General features: G+C 42.4%; 1 protein-coding gene across 1 annotated transcript; it reads left to right on the forward strand.

Annotated features, from left to right (window-relative positions):
- Nucleotides 1-3424: 3424 nt before the first annotated feature.
- LOC137124469 (heterogeneous nuclear ribonucleoprotein L-like) lies at nucleotides 3425-21594 on the forward strand. Its single transcript, XM_067499519.1, has 13 exons — nucleotides 3425-3733; nucleotides 12951-13066; nucleotides 13629-13866; nucleotides 14074-14159; nucleotides 14455-14551; nucleotides 14711-14783; nucleotides 15788-15847; nucleotides 15939-16177; nucleotides 16452-16573; nucleotides 17320-17518; nucleotides 18313-18370; nucleotides 18644-18742; nucleotides 19755-21594. The coding sequence occupies exons 1-13, from the start codon at nucleotides 3539-3541 to the stop codon at nucleotides 19808-19810; spliced, it is 1638 nt and encodes a 545-aa protein (XP_067355620.1). The 5' UTR covers nucleotides 3425-3538; the 3' UTR covers nucleotides 19811-21594.
- The last annotated feature ends 759 nt before the right edge of the window (nucleotides 21595-22353 follow it).

Below are 22353 nucleotides of genomic sequence, written 5' to 3' on the forward strand. Positions count from 1 at the left end.
TTTGTGTTCTTTTCATTTATTTTGGCATCACTTCAAATATCGTTCAGGTTAATCTTTGTCTTATAGCTGAGCTCTGTGACTTGTAAATAGGAGATATTAACCCTGAGGAGCTGTAAACCATTCACGGAGGCTCAGCTGCAGTGCAGTCAGCTAATTGGGCTCAAAATATTTACATGCTAAAATGAGCTAAAATGACAAAGCCACAATCCAGTGGTTGGCTTTGCTCCTTTTCTGTCCACAGTAAAAACTTCCTCCGTGATGCTTTTCAAACGTCTGTGATCTCTGAATACAGGTTTACAGTTACAACCTCGCGTGTGTACGACTTTTAGGTTTTTAAGACCTACACATGAGAAAGAGTGGACTCTCATAAAGATATAAGGAGGTTCAGCTTAAAGGCCTGTTACATCCGTTTCAGCCCAGAATATTAATATAAACCTGAAACTAAGCATCATCTTCAAAGTTCACAGTGGTCTTTCTCTGCAAAACCAACAAACAGTTGATCCTCTAAACTTTCAAAAATGCTGGATTACAACAAAAATTTATGCATTAATCAAACAATGTTGGGTTTAATAAAGACGTGGTTTCAGTGCAAATCACTACTTTCCGAACGTTACGCAACATATGTCACATGTGCAGCACAGTGTCCTCGTGGTTTCCGAGCATCACGATATTTTGCAATCTCTGCCATCTGCACTGACATGACTCAAACTTGGCACTGTGGAAACCTTTCCTCAACTCTCCTCCCGGAGTCACCTCGCTAAAGCGGTTTGTTCTGAGGTGAGTGACGAGCTGCTGGGTCCGGAGACTGTTCACACTGGATTCATGCATGTGCACTTTAAAGTCATGCATCACTTTTTCAAAGACCAAACTCAATGGATCTTTCCTATGGTTTCAGCTGAATGTGAAACTGGTGACTCGTCTTTTCATTTATTTTCCATAAAAATCATCAAACAAATGAACTCAGGCTATGTATGATCTCATATTACTTTATAAATCAAATCAACTCAACTCCAACTAATCTTTGTATTTTCATTTTGAAAAGTCACTTGAAAAGTCCTATTATTATATCAGAATATCATATCAAATGATGAGAGTAAAACAATAATAAAGAGGTGATAATTCAAAATAAATTACTTAGTGAGGGGCTTCAAATCAACACAAATCTTTCAAAATAAAAGTCTTCAACTCATAAATGTGCAGAAATGATCATCAGAGTGATGTAGTTTGTTAAAATTAGTTTTTCTATGTCGGAGATTTGATTTGACAGAGAGATCCAAAGATTTTTTATTGACAAGATGCTTTACTTTTGTAGAAGGGCAAAAGTCCAAACCTCAAAACCAACTTCCCATCTGTGAATTTGATCAAATAAAAACTAAGACAAGTGAGAGACCATCTGCAATATAATCAAAACAATAACGACCCGCTCAGGAATCATCAGGTTAATGGAAATTTCTTTTGATTATGCCGTCACCCGACCAGACAGACGGATTCATTTAAACTTTATCACATATGCAGAAAGACTGAATAAACAAAATGATGGATGTGTTTCAGTTAGATGTCAGTGTCTGTCTCCTCCCCAGCACAATAAGAGCTTCTAAAAGCTGAAGTTGGCTGTAATATCAATAAAGTTGTAACTTGTCTGAAGAAAAAAAAGTCTTTGGAAACTTGACTTAAAAATGTTTTTTTAAATCTTGTTTTGGGAAGTTGATGCCCTTTGAATAAAACAGTTTTTAAAATGTCGTCTGAAGGTGTCTCTGGGTTTATAAGGAGTCAAACCCAATGTCTTTATTTAGGTAAAGGAGAATTTCCACTGGAGCTAAGACGTAAAAAGTCATTTTTACTGGAAACACGCTTTTATTCTAAATGTAGTGCATCTCTGCAGACGTGGAGCTGCAGTTTAACCCGTGTGTTGTTGCTGTGGTTACCTGACCTCTTTGTGGAGGAAACAGGTGGAGAGAGAGAGAGACGACTGAGTCTGTGCTCATTTCAGTCACAAAGTGAGTTTTTGTTTATTTTTGACTTCTTTCTGACTGTTCAAACTTCAGTTTGCAGAAATACATAACAGACACAGAGCTGTGCAGACACAATCTATAAATGTCCTTCTTTTCACAAATGCCGGATGCAGACTCGAGTACATCTCAGTACTGTTTCCAAATGTGAGTACAAATATCAGCGTGGCATGTTCTTCTATCACCAACACACACTGTTAATCCCTCATTCAGCATCCTGCTGCCACAAATACTCATCACAGCAGCACATGTGTATTAGTCCGCCACAGGAAATAGTCCTCCAAACAGTGTTTTCCATGTTTCCAGCGGGTCTGGAAAAGGTCAGAGGTCAATAAATGATGATTGTTTTACATCACAATAACCAGCAGCCAATGAGAGTTAGACAGGCTTCACTGCCATCAGGTTACCGATCAGCTCCATAAGGCCCAGGCCCCTGGGCCAAAAGGTCAGAAGCCTTCTGGGCCCAGTGTGAAGTAAGTGCTAAATATCTGCAATTGAAAGTTGTAGAGCTCAGTTAACTGATAAAATAAGCAAACAACACAAACATTCACGGTATCACAGGTTAATCCAATACTGAGTTAATGAGCGAGTGTAGAGGTTCATGAAAGAGAGGACGTGAAAAAGGTACAGACCCTCTGTTTGAGGAGCATCCTGTGTTTGGTGTTGGTGATGTTTATTGTATCTGTGTGTGTGTGTATGTGTGGATTGATAAAGTTTCTTAATCTAATCTTAATGACTAAAACACAGAAACTGACAAAAAGACACAAAATGGAAAAAGACATGACAAAAAATGACAAACTAATTGAGCTGTACCTCACTGGATAAGGCAGTTACTCCACTACATTTCTGACATCTTCTGTTGCAAATTAAGATTCTATGAACTAAAGAGTTCATCAATTTCTAAGTGGTGTTAACAAAAAAGCTGTTTTTTAAAAAAGTGCTGATCTATAGCATCGAATAGTAAAAATACTTATCCACTAATCACATGTAAAGTATCGCTTGTATTAAGTGTATTTTGTATTAGTAGCACTTATACTTTAGTATAAGTATAGTACATATTGTTACTATACTTTTATTTGAGAAGAAAATGTAATGACGTACTTTCTAATGTGGTTTTCCTGCTTTTACATAAGTAAAAAATGTAAATAAATAATACGTTTTTTAATATTTTTGTTCTGTTCTTATTTAAATGTAACTGTTGAGACGTTAGTGTCTCGACTTCAGGAGAACTTTGCATTTTTATTCGCATCTTGTTGGTTTGTGTGATGTGTGCAGTGACAGTACTGCAATATATTTACAGAATAAATAAAGTATTATCACATGAAAATTGCAAATTCAATTCAGTTGAGTGCCGGTCTGTTTACAGGGCTGATGAATATTGTGGCGGAGTGAGACGTCGCTCTCTTTTTCATATCTTTGGAGCGAAGCCGCCACAGTCTCAGTCAGAATCGGGTTCAGCTCAGGCTGGTTAGCTCGTCTTTTCCTCCGCTTGACCGAAACACTTTGTCCGTGAATTCAGCGGCTGTCAGATGGAGCGGGGAGCAGGAGGAGGTGGAGGAGCGGGAGGAGGTGGGGGGCACCACCGGGCGGCCAAGCGGCTTCGCACGGAGCAGGAGGCCGGCGGAGAGGAGCTGGAGGACGTGGAGCAGGAGCAGGACTCCGCCGGTGAGGAGGCAGCGCGGAGCGGAGGCACCGAGAGCAGGAGCCGGAGGCGCGGACTGAAGGTGTGGAAGGGTTCATGTGGACCCTGCGGGGTCCGCTTCAGGTTCTAAGACCGTTAAAAGCATGTGGGTGAATTTAACATCCGGTCTGTGTCAGTTACCGAGTTCCCAGGTTTCCACCAAGTTACAGGAAGAAGTGAAATCACGGTTCAGCCTGAGTTGATAAAAAAACTCTTTGTGTTTTCATAAATTCCTAAATGAGACAAAGTTAGTCCAGATACAGCGGTGCCATCCAAAGTCTTCACAAATCTCTCCAAGTTCTTACAGGGCTGGTCCACTGTGGATGGACTGAGGAGGTCTTGTGGCCTTTAGGAGGATTTCAATAGTCTCGTGGGGAGATTTTGATGAGACACGTGGATCTTGTGAGGACGTGCCAGTTATTCATTACTAAGTTTAGGAGCATGTGTAGTCGATCAAAGGTGTTTGTAAACACACGAGATTTTATAAATCTCTTAGAGGAGGTCGTGGTTCCCAGTCCTTCAACCTGGGGCCCTGTCTGGTACAGATCTGGTCCAACAAAAGCACATTTCCTTTGGTTTATTTCAGTAATTTTTAGCAGTGTTTAGACGAAGCATCTTCATCTTCATCTTCTCTTCTCGAACAAATGAAGCTCCTGCAGATCCCTTTCCATTTCAGGCTCTTCTACGTCTGTTGCTTTAAGAAACCTTTGAACGTTTGAACCTTGGGTTTCTTTAGCGAGCACAGAACTAAAACAGCCTCAATGAAAAACACCTGTCAAACTCAGCAACTCTCTGCTAAATGATTTATTTCAAGTTTCCAGTTGGCATCTTCTGCATAGGAACAAGCTGCTTTTTATTTGTACCAGCCAGTTGTTCTGACCCATAGTTTTTGGACCCGTACAGTTTGTAATAATTCTGGCAGAAGGTGAAATCGTTCAGTGACGTAGTTACAAACGCAGACTTTAGTTTCCAGTGTGAACTGTGTGTGTTCATTAGTGAGAACATGACTATATTGTTAATCAGTTCCTGCAGGATTTCAGACGTTTTCGTGATTGTTGTGACCACTTTTCCAATAATGTGGATCATGTTCTGAAAACGCAGAATTCACGATCACAACATCGAACATTCCTGGATGGGTTGATTTAAAGAAGTACTTTAACCTCATTCTGTTTTACTGGCTCAGCTAAATAAATCCTAATTGTTCATCATCATAACTAGTGATGTCCCCGATCATGGATTTGTGTACTTGTACTCGTCAAACTATTTAGATACTGCACCACATACTGCGTTAGCTGCCTTAGGTAGGCAGGAGACGAAACATGTCCGTGGTGAAGTACAAACTGTTCTAAGATCTAGTTACTAACAGTCATGTTTCTTAGGAATATTTTAAAATATTAAAAAATTCTTTGTTTTACAAAGTTATATAACCTTCATAACCCTGTGTAGACTCTACAGTCCATGTTGTCCTCGCTTCTCCATCCAAGATCTCGCCCTGAATCTGTGCTTTGTTCACCTTTTTTCTGTTTCAGTTAAAGTTGTTCAGTTTATTAAACACCAGTCGACGCGATATTTGTTTTGCTGAAGAACGAGTTAGAATTTTCATTCCTGCAGGTTTTGTTTCACTGCCGTGCAATGATGAGGACTTTTACTAGAAGCAAGACAGTTTCGTACTCGTATCCGTACTCAGCATTGGCGAGTATTCAAATGTAAATACTTGTACTTGCAAAGCGCGGTATCCTGTAGTATTCCTAATCATAACCGGCTCAGGTATGACAGTGGCCATAGGGGCAGAATTTGAAGAGATGCCCCGTTGAAGGTTTCGTTGCCACGACCACCTCAACGATTACAATTGATTACAAGTAGTAATTTAGCAGCAGTGACACATGAGGACACACCATAAGCTACTTGGGTTCAGTGTCTTGTCTGAAGACACCGCTACACGTGGCCTGGACTGACAACCCAACAACTTAACTGTGCCAGTTCACATACTGCAATTGCCAATAGGACTTTAAATGAGGTTTTCTCAAACAGAAGCTGGTGGTTGTGGTTTTATGTTGGTTCCTTAAAGTCGATACAGGAGCGTCAGTTCACGTGGAGACGTTTGTCTTTTTGTACTAGGAATACTGCTGTGTGTGTTTGCAGTACTCACACACCTCAGGCTCTGTTCCTCTGCTCAGTGACACAATATGGCATCACCGTGAGCTTCTAGCAGGGACAGGAAGTGCCTGCACTCAGCGGGATGGGACACCATCTGTTTACCTTCGGTAAGTGACCATCGGCATGAGAGGCCGTGTGATCATGTTAGAGTCCAGGTTAGTTTAAGAGTGAAACCTGCAGACTACTAAGAGATGAGTTATAAATATCATCACAGATAAAGACAGAGAAACACACAGCATCCAGTAAATATAGAACATGTATCACCGGACTATATGTGACAACCTGAAGTTCATCAAAGTAAAGGCTAGAATTCAACAAAAGCTAACGACACCAACACCCCCCGTATGAGGAGCTCATACGGGGGGTGTTGGTGCTGAGGAACTAATCTGAAGTGTGTGTCCAGCCCTTGTTAGTTCAGGTTTCTGACACAACTGGTTTGCCTCACGTTTTGATTTGCTGACAAACCATTTCCGTGCGACAGAAAACCCTGCCGAGGTGTGAACCTGGCTTTTCACCACCCTGGTGCTGGTTGTAGGCTTGTGTGTGACATGTCCACCTTAACAGCACATGCGATAACACACAAGGACAAAACTGCACTTTAAAGTCAACATGACAAGTTTTGTCATGGGGAAGAATTACTAAGTTTACAGGATATGAGAATAAGATATGAGACGGCACTAAGGGCGGTTATGTTTTTGTCTGGCCATAAGGCAAAAACAGGATGAGAAAGCTCAGTTTATATATTATCAGCTGAATGTAGGCGTAGTCTTGCTCTCGTACATTATACACAGCCACTGGTTTCTGTTCATATTTCAGTAGCATTAACCTTTGTTCAGGGATTTGCTGGAGGTTGTAGACGTTCGAGGGCCTAGTGGTTCTGGTTCCGTTTGTTTGAACCAATCAGGCAGTGTTTTCGGAGGTTTCAGCATGTCCGTTTTTAGATTTATGGTTTGGTCTATTAGTGTGAAGAGTTTGTAGGTAATTTGTGGATCTGTAATAGGTTGCAAATGTAGATCACAGAGGATCTAAATGGTTTCAGGGATGGTCTATGGCAGTGGTCTAAATACAGATGATTCCCAACTTCCAGACACTTTCCTTTCAGTACTGTAGTTGTTTTTACCTCGTCAGATGTTTTCCGTGTCACATTTGCTGATGATGGGGTGATTGTTGGTTTTATTAGTTAACGTGAAACAGAGCGTTGTGGCTGGTCTCAGGGCTGCCAAGATTTAGAACCAGCACAAAGACAAGTATCAGTATCAGTGGTGATTGTGTGGATGTTGGAAATGAATTTCAGCATCCAGCTAGATTCACTGATGTAACAGACTTAAACACAGGTGTGATTCATGGCACAGGATTACAACCATTATGCTTTGTCCACTAGCTTCAACAGTTTGGAAAGGACAGACAGTATTTCTCAGTGACTGTTGAAAGGTGGAGAGAAAAAGCTAGGCAACAGTACCCATGACAACAAAGGTGTGGGGTACCTCTGTTGTAGACTTCCTGTGCTCAAAGTTCTGTATTTTATTTTTACTATGCTGCACACAGTCCATAAACAAGCAGATAAGGCTGTACAGAGGCCTTTTTTTCAGTGACATCACTAGTGAAGTGGGGGCTTTTGTGGCCAGACCACTTCCCGTTAACACTAAAACTGGAGTCCACATTACTACTCAGTTTATTTATTTAAATCTCAACTTTTTTAACAGTCGCATCTCTGAAGGTCCCAAGTGCTCGATGAGGTAGAAATAAGAAACAAATAAAAGCTCAGCTCATGTGTTTCTATAAAGCGCTCAAACCAAACCCAGGTCAGTGTTCTTTTCCTGTCAACACGTCCTCCTGATGATCTGCATGTTCTGTAGACTGTGACTCAATCACCTGCTGAGCTGCAGTGGATTATATTTAGAGTGACGCTGCATTAAGGTGGAGCTCTCTCCACACTTCAGCTGACATCAAAGCAGCTTTGATCTTTGATTTTCATCGGTATAATAGAGACCACGGATCAAACAGAAATCATCAGTCGAGGTCTTAAACTGACCCGAATCCTTAAGTAAACGGACAAAGTGCGGCAGAAAACCAGTCCGAGAATGAAATCAATCATTCAGCTTGTCAGATGAAGAATGGTGCAAACGTGAAACAATTTTTTACGCCAAACGGTGACGATGCAGTTTATGTGCATGTCTATCTGACAGATGTTCTAATCCGTTTATCCTCTGCCAGATGTAATCAAATTCCTTCCAGATGTTGATGAGTGGGAGGAATAAGAGATCGCACCGACCTTGAACTTTGACCAACAAGATCTAATCAGTTCATCCTTGATTCCAAGTAGACACTCAAGGCCTTTCTGAGATATCATGTTAGCGAGGATGTGATGGACAGACGAAAGCATAATACAACATGACACGTTCAGGGCGAAGTCTTTCAACAGGAAGATCTGAAGACCATGATTTGGACTCAAATCAGCAAAGCTCTTGTGTTTTGTGTCGGTTACAGTTCAATGTTAATGGTGATGCCACAGATTTGAATTCATGTCTTCTGAACTAGAATCGAGTACGATCTAGTTCTTCAGGAAGTGCGTGGCAGCAAAACGTTACATCCACACTGAGGAGGTTTATACATGATGTAGCATCCGGCCTCATTAGCAGCTAGCTAGCGCAGCACCTGACCAAGCTAATTCTAACTGTGAAGCTTCAGGAAGAAGAAGAGGAGGATGGTGATGAAGATGAAGGCAGCAGGAGGGCGTAAGCGGGAGGAGGAGGAGCTGAGCAGACAGAGCTGTAATAATATACTAGCCTGACAGGAAGGAAGCAACATGCCACTGCACACTCAGGCTCAGTCGCCGTGGCAACTGGGCCATACGAGCTGCTCCTCCCCTGTAGTTCTGTACAGCACTTGTTATCTGTATGTTTCCCTGATTAAACACCTCTCCTCCTCTTCAGCGTCATCGGTGTTTCAGCCGCCTGCCTCCCGCTTGGTGTTGCTATAGCAACTGAGGTGCGTGTGTGTGTGCAGTCGACAGTCTGTAAAAGCATGTGTAAGTATTACTAAGTATAGTTAGTCTGCGGTGTGTGAGCTGACATGGGACCACCACCGTTTAGGTCCAACCAACAGGTGGTGATGAACAAACACGATGAGGCTTTTATTTAGCTCAGCACCTACGAGTACTGGGTTTTTATTTGACTGGTGTTACCTTACTTCATGTTTGCCTGTGGTTTGATACATTGCTGCAGCTTTACTCCATCAGAATGATGTTAAGCTACTGTGTGTTTCTGTCTGACTCTGTGCTGCTCAAACATGTGGCTGGTGCTTATTTGTCCGTGGCCTGTTATTTCAGACTGAAGTATTTAGAAACCGTTTTTATCACACAGAAACAGTGGAAAAGCTTTAAGGAGGTGTGTGTTCGAGTGTGTGTGTGTGTGTTCGAGTGTGTGTGTGTGTGTTCGAGTGTGTGTGTGTGTGTTCGAGTGTGTGTGTGTGTGTGTGTGTTCGAGTGTGTGTGTGTGTGTGTTCGAGTGTGTGTGTGTGTGTTGGAGTGTGTGTGTGTGTGTGTGTTGGAGTGTGTGTGTGTGTGTTCGAGTGTGTGTGTGTGTGTGTGTTCGAGTGTGTGTGTGTTCGAGTGTGTGTGTGTGTGTGTTCGAGTGTGTGTGTGTGTGTGTGTGTTCGAGTGTGTGTGTGTGTGTGTTCGAGTGTGTGTGTGTGTGTGTTCGAGTGTGTGTGTGTGTGTTCGAGTGTGTGTGTGTGTGTTCGAGTGTGTGTGTGTTCGAGTGTGTGTGTGTTCGAGTGTGTGTGTGTTCGTGTGTGTGTGTGTGTGTTCGAGTGTGTGTGTTCGAGTGTGTGTGTGTGTGTGTGTTCGAGTGTGTGTGTGTGTTCGAGTGTGTGCGTGTGTGTGTGTGTTCAAGTGTGTGTGTGTGTGTTCGAGTGTGTGTGTGTGTGTTCGAGTGTGTGTGTGTGTGTTCGAGTGTGTGTGTGTGTTCGAGTGTGTGTGTGTGTGTTCGAGTGTGTGTGTGTGTGTTCGAGTGTGTGTGTGTTCGAGTGTGTGTGTGTTCGAGTGTGTGTGTGTGTGTGTGTGTGTGTGTTCGAGTGTGTGTGTGTGTGTGTTCGAGTGTGTGTGTGTGTGGTCGAGTGTGTGTGTGTGTGTGTGTGTGTGTGTGTGTGTGTTCGAGTGTGTGTGTGTGTGTGTGTGTTCGAGTGTGTGTGTGTGTGTTCGAGTGTGTGTGTGTGTGTGTTCGAGTGTGTGTGTGTGTGTGTGTGTTCGAGTGTGTGTGTGTGTGTGTTCGAGTGTGTGTGTGTGTGTGTGTGTTCGAGTGTGTGTGTGTGTTCGAGTGTGTGTGTGTTCGAGTGTGTGTGTGTGTGTGTTCGAATGTTGTTGCACAGCTGAAGTTGTATCTGTATAAAAGTGAGTTCAGGGAGAGGAAACCTTTCATCCTTGAAGCGAAAACACTTTAGCAGAAAATAAATCCCATGTTTGTGTAGCAGTTTATCTATCACACTGTCACCTGTCACACTACTCAACATGAAGTGATCTAATGATCTAACTGTCGCAGATGTCGAGAGATTAACTGAACAAACAAACCAAAGTTAAAAATACACACACACACACACAAAGCAGAATCATATCTTTTCACATTTCAAGTGATGATCAAGTTTCAGTTTGATCATCAGTCTGAGATAATACGGTGACACATACAGTTCTTAAGTATTGACTTTGAAAGTTTGTTGTTGATGTTTCTGATAGTAGCTGGATTTGACATTTAACTCTAAAAACCGTATATCAGAAAGTATTCGGTTGTGCATAGATGAGCTATAATACTGTGGTCTACAGCTCTACTGTGATTTGGTGTTGCATGGATGAATACGTTCAGAAATATGATAAATGCAGGAAACAAAACCCCCCTCACACACACACACATACACACACACGCTTTAAAAATCTTCCATTGTCATTTTCATTCATCAGTTCTTTATTTCCTCCGTGGCAGCAAACCTACATTACAAGAGAAGGTCTCAAAGGTTAAACGGGGTCATAAACACTTTTCACCTCCCCAACATTAACGCTGCAAACAGCTCATCGTGCATCTCTGATGCTTAAAGGACCTGTGTGTGAACGCACCACAAAGTAAGTTCCTGGAAAACATGTTGGTTTATTCACTGGAGCATAAAGTTCACACGCATTGAGGACATATTCAATGTCTTTAGAAATGACTGCAGGTGATATGTAAGCGTATTAAAGCGGGTATGAACTTGAACAGGACCTGTGTGTAGTGGCACTGTTAATTTCACATTTGTGATTTGGTTTTAAATCAGCTCAAAGGTAAACTCATTTATTTTTACTTAACCTACTGCAAATTATATTTTGCTAACTTTGGAAAAAACTGACATGTTTTGCGCTTTGAAAAATGTTTCCATGAATGGCATGTAGAGATCAGATGTTCTGCAGGTCATCACCCCGGCCCCGCTGGCTGATGAGATCAGAGAGGGTTTTTTCTGCAAGCGTTGGTGAAGCTGCAGCTTCGACCTGCTGCAAACACTGCAACACTTGCTCAACCTCTTCCTGAGAACGTCAGTAAACCTCTTTTCTGCTGCCTTGAGAGGGTTTTCCGACGGAAACCACCATGATTTTTTGCACCCAAATTTTCCCTATGTTCTCTCTGCACTGAGCAACAGGTCCTCTGCTATTACTCAGGGAAACGAGTGTGAACAAACTATTCTGGATCCTGTAGAAAAGGGTCTTTTCCATTAATGTTAGCATAAATACAGAGCAGACCGCTCAGACTTGTGCAGAAATATTGCAATGGTAGTAGAATCACTCCTACTTTAGAAATGTTATTTTAGCCATAAACCCCACAGACCAGAGACTCTAAGATGTACTGCTGCAAATGTAGTGGAATAGAAGCTTAAAGTAGCAGCAAGTGGAAATGAAAACTATCATCCACACACTGCTGTGGTAAAAAATACTACTAAAAATCCTTTTCATGTCTCTTCCTTGAAGCCGCCATTGCTTCACATGTGCATGTGCTGAGGAGACAAACTCTTTGTGTGTCTTCTGTTTGTTCTTACGAACCTGAAGTGTCAACACAATTTCTAGTTGTGTGTTGGTGCAACATGTGGACGAGTGGCTGCATTGAGATGGTTAAAGAAGTGTTGAGACAGAGCGAGGGTATGTGTGTGGGTGTGGGTGGGTGTGGGTGTGTGTATTGTGTTTGGTTTTTTGTGTATTTTTTTTTTTTTATCACTGTCTGTCTTCCTGTCCTGGCTCCTTGATCTTTTTCTGCTTTACATCAGGTCTGTGTGTGTGTGTGTGTGTGTGTGTGTGTGTGTCTTGTGTTTGGTTTTTTAGTCAGTTTTTTATTTTTTTTTATCACTGTCTGTCTTCCTGTCCTGGCTCCTTGATCTTTTTCTGCTTTACATCAGCAGTGTGTGTGGGTGTGGGAGTGTGTTGTTCTTCTTTATCTGTGCTGCTCCAGCACCAGGCTCAGTGCTTAAACACACACACACACACACACACAGGTGGGCTTACACACTGTTTGCATCAGATTTATTAAACTGTGCAAAGGCAAGATCCTGTTTTTTTGCATTTTTAGAGTCTGAACACTCTCGCAAACTGATTTGTCTCCAGGGAGCGATGGACCAGCAGGTGGTTGACATAAAGCTTAAATCACAGTGTTATTTTATTGAATATCTCTCACAGTCATATTACTAATGTTAAAATGTGGTTACGGTGACTTTTTCAACGTAGTAGAACATTATGAACCTTCTCCACATGTTATTATGACATGGTTCTTTATTCCAGAACTCTTGGTCGTTGAACTTGTGTAAAAGTGTTTCTCCAAATCGCCGTAACTTCTTATTTTCCTGAATGTGTACATTTCAAAGTTTGGCTTGAAAACTGGGCCAGAAGACAGCGGACTGAGCCTGCAGCTCTGTGTCTCTGTGCCTTGTTGCCCTCAGACCACATGCACGTTGGTCTGAGCAGGATGTGCACTTGCCGTCATCAGCCTCTGTTTTCATGATTGCTGCTGTGTGTGTGCATCAGGTGCCTGCACTCACAGTGTGGGGCCAGACACGTGTGTTTTCGTGGTCCAACTAGTTCAGCTCTCCTTTCCCTGCAGGACAGGGAAGACAATCACTGCATCCCGCCGTCCCCTGTCGTCCACGTCAGAGGCCTGTGCGATGCCGTGGTGGAGGCCGACCTGGTGGAGGCGCTCGACAAGTTTGGCAACATCTGGTAACAGTTCACCTTTAAATACTATCAGTGAAAGTTAAATCCAGGAGTTTGAAATAAATGAATACGTTTAATTTTCAGGAGGAATTGAAATGTTCCTGCGTATGTTTCACTACACACGGATCAGAAAGGTCAGGATGTAATAACAGTGTTAGTTAAACTGACTCATGCACTAACCGTGTTGGTTATTTAAGTGTATCCTGTGTCTGCTGCCCGTCACTGCGACCTGACTCACACACCACTGCACACACTGCTGCACTGCCTGCAGCTAATTTAGTTATAGTTCGGGTGGTGGTCTGTAGCGCTGAAACCCCCTCACAGCATAGAGGAGGACTGTGTGTGTGTGTGTGTGTGTGTGTGTGTGTGCAGCAGATCGCTGAGCTGTAAGTGAAGTAACCACATCATTATGTCATATTACAGCAAGTACACGAGTGTATTCCAGTCGTCATTGCAGTCAGTTTTCTACATGCTATGAAACAAAGTCCAGTAGCATCTGTAACCTGAAGCCCCTCATCATACACTCGTGCTCTGCTGTGACTCCCACCTCCTGCTGCTCCGTCCACAGCTACGTGATGATGATGCCGTTTAAGCACCAGGCTCTGGTGGAGTTCGACAGCGTGGAGAGTGCCGAGCGCTGCGTGTCCTGTGGAAGCCGGGAGCCCGTCTACATCGCCGACCAGCAGGCCTTCTTCAACTTCTCCACCAGCCAGAGAATCAGCAGACCCACCAACGCAGACGACCCCGCCAGCGGCAACAAGGTTCTGCTGCTGTCCGTCCAGAACCCGCTGTACCCCATCACCACCGTGAGTCCTGTAGAATCTGCTCTGTTACCACGCAGACAATCTTTGTCCTGTTTAACTCTGATGGAGAATAAACCTCCTGTGGCTCAGCTCAGCCTCCTTTAGTAGAACATTCTTCACCATGAAACTATTTTCCAAATGTACAAAACCTGCATCAGAACCTGGTTTATATTGTCAGTGTGTGATTTTTGTCTTGGTCTTGTGTTTCAGGATGTGTTGTACAAAGTCTGTAACCCTGTCGGTAACGTCCATCGCATTGTCATCTTCAAACGCAACGGCATCCAGGCCATGGTGGAATATCCTGACTGTGTGTGTGTGTGTGTGTGTGTGTGTGTGTGTGTGTGTGTGTGTGTGTGTGTGTTTAAAGTATTTCACAGATCAGTGATTAAAGTTGCATTTTAGAGCTTAATAGACTTCTTAATGTTTCACTGCTGCTATTACAACATGCTGATAAGTGAAGAATAATTAAAAGTAATTGGCTCGTTATGATGAAGCCACATTAAATTTAGATCCAGTACAAACCCCCCCCACCCCCTACAGGATTGTGCCCATTCTCCTCCTCCTCTAATCATCCTTAATGAGCTCGTTAACATTTGAGTCAGTGGAGAACGCTCAGAAGGCCAAACTGGCTCTGAACGGAGCCGACATCTACGCTGGCTGCTGCACGCTCAAGATCGAGTACGCTCGGGTAAACGCACGCACACACACACACACACACACACACACATACATATACACAGTGCTTACAGTGGTCAAACACAAACTCAGGTGCACGCTCACATACACACCCTCAGTTCTCATGCCCACACACACACCCAGAGGTGCTGTGCTCTGTCGCCCCCTGCAGCCCAACCGACTGAACGTCGTCCGCAATGACAACACCAGCTGGGACTACACCAAACCCTTCCTCCTGCACCGAGGTAGGACACCACCTTTAACCTCTGCCTACACACACACACACACACACACACACACCAGAAATACAATCTCTTTTAGGCTCTTTTACACAGTGGAGTGTTGCTGATTTGACCCGGATCATAACATTTAGAATGATGTGTAATTCACACATCGGACATACAAACCTCATCACTTTCAACACACTATTGAAAAGGTTTTAATCATCTTGCATGTTTATGGAAATATTTGGACATAAGCATAGTTGTTGTGCAGGATCTACTATGGTAAGCAAGATGTTCTTTGGAAGAGAAAAAGAGGAACCATTATGAACATCACGATGTGCAGGCACAGCTGTCACAAATCTGAACATAACCTTCAAAAACATGTTCACAATGCACCACAATGTTCCCTGGGTTTAAATCTTCTACTATACACACGAGAGTCCGTCAGGAAAAACAACTGAGGTGGCAGATCATGGAAATAAGCCGTTATCCAAACTTGTCATCCCTTCACTCATTAGCACTTGTAGTAAAGCTGATCCACTCCACAGACTCTGCCTGCAGACAAAGATGGTGGACTACTAATCTCTGCAGGAAGTAGTTGATATTAAGCTGAAGTTGTGAATTTGAGCAGGAGATGGACTTCAAAGCAGAAGTGGTGAGGATTAGGAAAAGCCATCGCTCCACATGTTAAGCCCCAGATATATTCCTAAAACACCAAGGTATAGAAAAGGACAACAACTTCTTATTGAGGTAAAATCTTGTCGGTTGGCTGAGATCAATGTCTGCAGGCAGCTGCCTCAAGATCCACTTTGAGGGTGGAGCAAGGGGAGCTGACTGAGGTCAAACTGAGGGCTCTACTTCCTTTCTCTGCTTGGTCAGACTCTGCTGATCCAGAACATTACACCACACTGCCCCACCTAGTGTGTGTGTGTGTGTGTGTGTGTGTGTGTGTGACACAATGTTACTGGCAGCGACCTTCAAACCAGCTCTAATCCGACGACAATGTCTGTGTTTGTGTGTTACAGAGCGAGCTAAGGGGAGGCAGCGTCAGGCCATCCTGGGAGACCACCCCTCCAATACCTACGGTACAAGTCTCTGATCTCCAGCTGTTCTTTAATCACTGACGGTCTTGTAGCGATTCCAACCCCAGAGTGTGTGTGTGTGTGTGATCTGCAGGCCCACAGTGCCCCCTGCTGCCTCTGCCCACTAACAGCAGGTACAGGAGGAGCAGTGAGGAGGTGCAGGACATGATATCCTATCCAGTGCTTCTGCCTAGGACCTCTTCATCCTCCTCCACCTCCTTTCCGGGCCACGCTGCCTCCAGCTCCGTGGCCATGGTGAGTGGCCTACATCCCACCCAGATGAACTGCTGCCGCATCTTCAACCTCTTCTGTCTCTATGGCAACGTGGAGAAGGTGCGTGGTCCCTCCTGACCTCAGTGAGATGTTGGTCATGAGTTGCAGAAATCTGTATAAATTTTGTCTTGAATGTTTTACATGAAGGACAAAAATTAGAACGAGATGAAAATGATGTATCACAAGTAAATGTGACTTATTCTTATTCTTGTTACCATAACCTGTTCAAAACAAATTACCTTGACTTGATTTGATCAAATGCAGAATGGATGAAAATGCAATTTCATTTTGATTGTCAAAAAGAAGAGAAGGTCCTGATTGGTGGTGTTTGCAGGTGAAGTTCATGAAGAGCGTTCCCGGCACGGCGTTGGTGGAGATGGGGGACGGATACGCCGTGGACCGAGCCGTGACTCACCTCAACAGCGTCAAGGTCTTTGGCAAAAAACTCAGCGTCTGGTGAGCGCGGATACAGTCAACATTTAGGAGACGTAGCTAAAGTCAGGAGTGGTTACATGGTTCCAGCTGGAGAGTTTGCTCCACCTGTTTCTATCAATGAGCCAACAAACTTGGACTCATACAGTAAAACTTTAATTCATTTTTTTAATTTAGTCTTCTGGAATATGGTTAAACACGACACTATATCTGGATTGAGACTTGACTGCTCCATTGAGTTAAACACTTCCAAGCCGAAAAAGGTTGGAAACTGGTGTCCATTCAAAAATGTTCTCATAGTAATGTTCCTGGGAGAATCACCAGACCCACCAACCTTGACAGCGATGGTGAGAAAATGGGGCAGTAGGTAAAAGCAGGAAAACAGCCGTGCTCCCTTTATCAAGATGTGTTTGGTTTTTCATTGTCTCTTTGTCATAATTTTGCACCTTTTGGGAGTGTTTGCATTTATGTATTTATTTATTTTTTTGACTGAGTTTTGTCCTTTTGAATCTTTTCTATGTAACATTAGATCATGTAAATCTTTGGGTAGTTTTGCATCATGTCATCATGATTGCTGTACTTGTCCAACTAATTTTGGACCATGGGCTTCTTCATCTGTTGGGTCTCTGGGCCTGTACTCACTTGGCCCATTCATCAGTTCATCCAAACTCCTGCAGCTTCACAATTTCTTTCCATTTCTTTCTTTGTGTTTACTGGGTTTGTGATTGTTTGTCATCCAACCCCCTCCCTCCCTTTCTCACACCCCTCAGTGTGTCCAAGCAGCAGGCGGTGATTCCCAGTCAGGTCTTTGAGCTAGCTGATGGCACCAGCAACTACCAGGACTTCAGTCTGACCAGAAACAACCGCTTCAATAACACACAGAGCAGCAGGAACATCATCCAGCCTCCAGCTGCCATCCTGCACTTCTACAATGCCCCACCTATCCTCAACCAAAACTACCTGCACAAGGTGAAGTCACTGCTCTGAGAGCTTTTTCCATTAATAAAGATATGTTTCAGTTGGGTCTGAGAAGAGTGGGCCCAGTAAAGAGCCCTGTGGGACACATGCAGTGATGACACGTGAGACGCTTTTCCACATTATGTCACGGATTTAAATTAAGTCTTCATTTTAAATTCAGTTAAATTTTAAATTCATTTTTTCGGTGAGTATGCGGATACACTGATTAGCCCCAACATTAATACCACATTCAAAATATGAATGTGGTATTATGTATTTTAATAATAGTTTAATACTTACTTGTATTGAAGTGTAAAAAGTAGGCACGTATTAACTTTTCAGAATACTACACCATTATATTATTGGGTTTTATTGATCTATTAATGTGTTTGTGACTGTAATGGTGCAGCACTAAAGGTGGAGAACATTCTTCTAGTGAATAGCTTGTGGATTTTCCCTCAGAAGTCAAAAATCTAATCTTAAACTACAACACATCACTTTTGGGCTGATGAGACTTTACATTATATGTAAATGTAGTGAAGTAAAAAGAACTAATTTCCCTCCAGTATGTTATGAATTAAAGCTATGAAGTTGTTCCAATTTAAGTAAATTTACTTAGTTCTACTCTGCATCTCTTCTGGGTGGGACGAAGAAAAACTTCAACATGCCGTTTAGCACTTTAAGCGAATGAACAAAAATAAGTTTTAAAGTAAAAATTAGTTCAAATGTTAGATGTTTTTGATTGTTTTTTATTTATTTATTTTCAGTAAAAACTCTCTGACCTCTTCTCTCTTTCTCACCTGCAGCTCTGTGCCGAGCACAATGTTCCCACCTTCACCAAGTTTAAGGTCTTTGATGCCAAACGTGAGTTTATCAGATCAGCTCATACTCTCTCAATCGCATTTACATAAGTACAATACAGTTTTTCTGCAGTAGGTTTTAAACCAGAACCATTTAAAAAAACATGGCAACATAGAGCTAAGTAGTGGGACGTATACAGGGTTAAGTTAAGATCACAACATCCAAACAAAATCCGGACGGATAAAACTGAACTTTAGTTTATTTGCATGTCTGTGTCACTTCTCATCGTACATGACTTTTTATGCCACACAAACATCTTCTTTTCACCCCGTGCAGCCAGCTCGAAGACTCTGTCTGGTCTGCTGGAGTTTGATGGTAAAACAGAAGCAGTTGAGGCTCTGACCGTCCTCAATCACCACCAGATCAGGATACCGAGTAAGTGCTCAACTCTGGATAAAACTTAATCTGTGCAACAGTAGGAGGCTTTTTAGCTCGTGCTTTCTTATTTGAATAGGAACCACGAGTTCCCTATGATGATCAGTGGGACAAAGACCAAGTGATGGCTGAGAATTTGATCTAGGTCTCAAGATGCAGATCTGCATGGTGCTGAGATCTGCATGGTGAGACCAGGGGAGACCAATCTCAGTGGTCACCAGCTCCTTAGGTCGACTGACACCTTCGTTCCTGAGGAGACAAACAGCCTTGTTTTACCAAACCAAGTGTTAACTTACTGCTGACTCGTGTTCACAGCATTTCAAAATGTTTGCAATTTTGGAAGATTAAAGCTGGTGTCAGAGTCCAAATATGACCTGTGTCACCACAGATCCGTGTGGGAGAATGTGTCCTGATCATCAGCCAGTTCCTACAGATGGTGAGAATGCAAACAGAAAAAAAGCCCCTGAAGATGGATAAACTCAACAAGCACGTGATCACGTGATCATAAATATTATGTGCTGTCTTAAACCAGCCATCACTTAACAGCAGGTCCTTCCTCCATGCACCACTTGATGTCAGGCTGCACACAGGAAGAGAGAGGGAATAGAAAGCCCCCTGCCACTGCTGGGAGGTTTGCCTGTGACACTGATTCATGTTCAGAACATTTAAACATTTGCTGTGGCTCCCAGCTATTTGTAGAATAATTTTTAATATTATTTGTTTCGAAATCAGTTAACAGCATTGGGCCTAAATACACTATATTACCAAAAGGATTCGCTCACCCATCCAAATGAATGAATTCAGGTGCACAAAGGTCCATAAAGACATGGATGAGTGAGTTTGGTGTGGAAGAACTTGACTGACCTTTGGGATGAATTAGAGCGAAGACTGCGAGCACTGTGTATGAAATGTGCGATACAAATAAATGTGCATCCTCTGCGTTAATTCTATTGACATCAGTGCACATTTCAGAATAAAGTTAACCTGTTCTCTCTGTCTTTGTGACCCACAGACAGCTCCAACCCCTACACCCTGAAACTCTGCTTCTCCACCTCCTCCCATCTGTGACCCAGAAAGAAGACGGCCCCCCACACACATGCCCTGAACCTCCAGGATGAACCACAGAGAGAGAAGGTTGCACAGAAGATTTTTATGTGTTTATTTGACTCCGTGTGCAGCTGGAGTCACGATGAAGCATTTTGAAGAAGAGAAGCACCTGAATGATGTCAGCAGCCTGGGAGGAAACGCTGTGCACGGTTTTCATCCAACTGAACAGTTCAAATGAAACCAATAAATGACTTTATTGTCCAAAAAAGGCCCTTTGATAACCTGCTGATAAAGATCAGTCGCAAACAGCCTTTTAGAAGGCGAAATGTTTATTGTCATATCAAATCCCAGGTAGGAATCACTGAAAAAGTGTTTCATGTGAATATTTCTTTTTGTTTTATTTGAACAAATTTAATTCAGTTTTAAAATATACTTATTTTCGATTTTTTAGGTTTGGGTTTTTTTTTTGCATTTTATAATTAGTGAGACTCAACATTACACACAGTACAGAGTTATTCTTCCAAATTCAGTGTTATTTTTAATTTGTGTGTGTAGCAGTACAGTGATGCACATTGTAGTGTATCTACAATACGCAGCTACGTGGAAAGAAGAGGTAAAGTCATGTGAAGGTAATTGGGGGTAAAGATGTGGTTTGTGATATTGCAGTTAGTAATAGCTACCTCCTCTGTCACTGCACGGTACAGTATGAACAGGACACATCAGTCATGTGCTGTGATTTTTTTTTTTCCCAATGTGTCATGTTTTATGTACCAATACTGGGAGGTACAGACGATAACAAAATGAGGATTAGTAAACTACATAAATGGGTAGAATTATGTTTTCTCCATGGAACAAACACATTCCGGGGGGAGAAAAAGGAGTATTGTCATAATTATATTTGAAACCTATATGTCGCTGTATGTGCACTGAAGGTTTACTGTGACGAACCTCATATATATGACAATAGCAGAAATGCCCCAAAGTTAAGGCTTCTGTTCAAAAACATCCTGAGACTGTCATCATAAAAAGTTTTTGTAGTGGAGTTTATCTTAATTTATGGCTCACGTAACTGCACATTTTACAAACCTGTGTATTAAAATCTGTCGGAAAGAAGCAGCAGCTGCAAGTGGAAGCATCTGGAGAGTAGAGGTGTGAACTACATTTTGAGATTCCTCTGAGATCTAACGTGTGATTAGCTTTTAAAGTGCGCTGCCACCGGGCTGGTCCTGGGTAACATCGACTGGCAGGGGGAGACCTGCTCATGTCTGCTGTTCGCTGTCAGCTGACAAAACGGCCAAGGACGCAAACAAACCCATTTTCAGCTGGTTTCCTGTGGTTGGGACCTACGTGAACGGTATCAAACGTCCCTCTGCCTCCATTAATTAACTTGTCACTGTGCTTCTGTCTGAAACATGTGTCCTTGACACATCTGTGGAGGCTGGATTGACCTGCTCGTCCAGAACTCGTACGCCCAACAACATACATCCCCGTCTGTCCCTAAGTCCCTTCGGATCAGATAAGAAAAAAACTGCTCCTGTTTTTAAAAAAAAAAAAAAAAACTCTTTCAATGGAAATAATGGAGGAAACTTAAGCGTAGATGTGGTTTTATCAGAAGTTATGAAGTAACTGCAGGTTCCCAAACATAAGTCAGTTTAAGTTAAGATGAAGTAAACTGTTACAGATGTGGGATCAGCTGGACCCTGGGACAGATGCAGCTGTGTGTTTGTCCTGCTGTCTCTGTCTGAAGACACGCAGTCTGTCAAATCTCAAGGTTCACTGTCTGTTTATTAAAATATTTGACCTTTTTTTTTTGTGTTTGTCTCTTATTGACAGACCAGAATTTAGATATCAGGAGGTTCTATAGGTTATTTTCTCATTAAGCTCTATTTTTAAATTAGACAACAATTAAACAAACAATTAAATTACTAAAAATTAAAATTTGAATTCATCAAAAATATTTCACTATTTACTTCAATCATCTTTGCTTCAAACAAACAAATATATCAAATTCTGTTCTGCAGGACTTTATTCCCCAAACAAAAACTAGTCCAATCTTTACTGCTGCTCTGTGTTTTACAGACCAGCTCCATTCAATTAAAGAAATGTGATTCAATCTACATTTAGCAATTCAACAGCAAAATAAGTCAAACAATTAGCACCATGTTGTTGGTCTCTGCTTCAAGTACTCTCATACTTTAGATGATCGTGGTCCAGTTTTTTTTCGCTCGCTCATCAGTGGACTCACTAAACACAGTTCTTACTTCCTATGTGCTGGAACTCATCACCGGTTCGACTAACTGACGGGTGGATACACGTGTACGCACCATTTATGTTGATGCGGTTAAGGTTGGACACACAAATACTCATGTATTTCTACTGAATAACTGCAGGGTTCAAGTCATGGTTGAGGTTCCACTTGTGTCTGACCTTCTACTCAGGTGACCACACGTTCTCATTCTGCATTCTTGAAGCTGTGTGTTATGATTCTTACTTAAACTAATAAGAAGTCCTGCTTAATGTTCCAGCATCATGCTTAAAGGTCATTTTAACTAGTGTTGGAAATT

The sequence above is a fragment of the Channa argus genome, chromosome 3 (genome assembly GCF_033026475.1).
Source record: "Channa argus isolate prfri chromosome 3, Channa argus male v1.0, whole genome shotgun sequence".
In the NCBI taxonomy this organism is placed as follows: domain Eukaryota; kingdom Metazoa; phylum Chordata; class Actinopteri; order Anabantiformes; family Channidae; genus Channa; species Channa argus.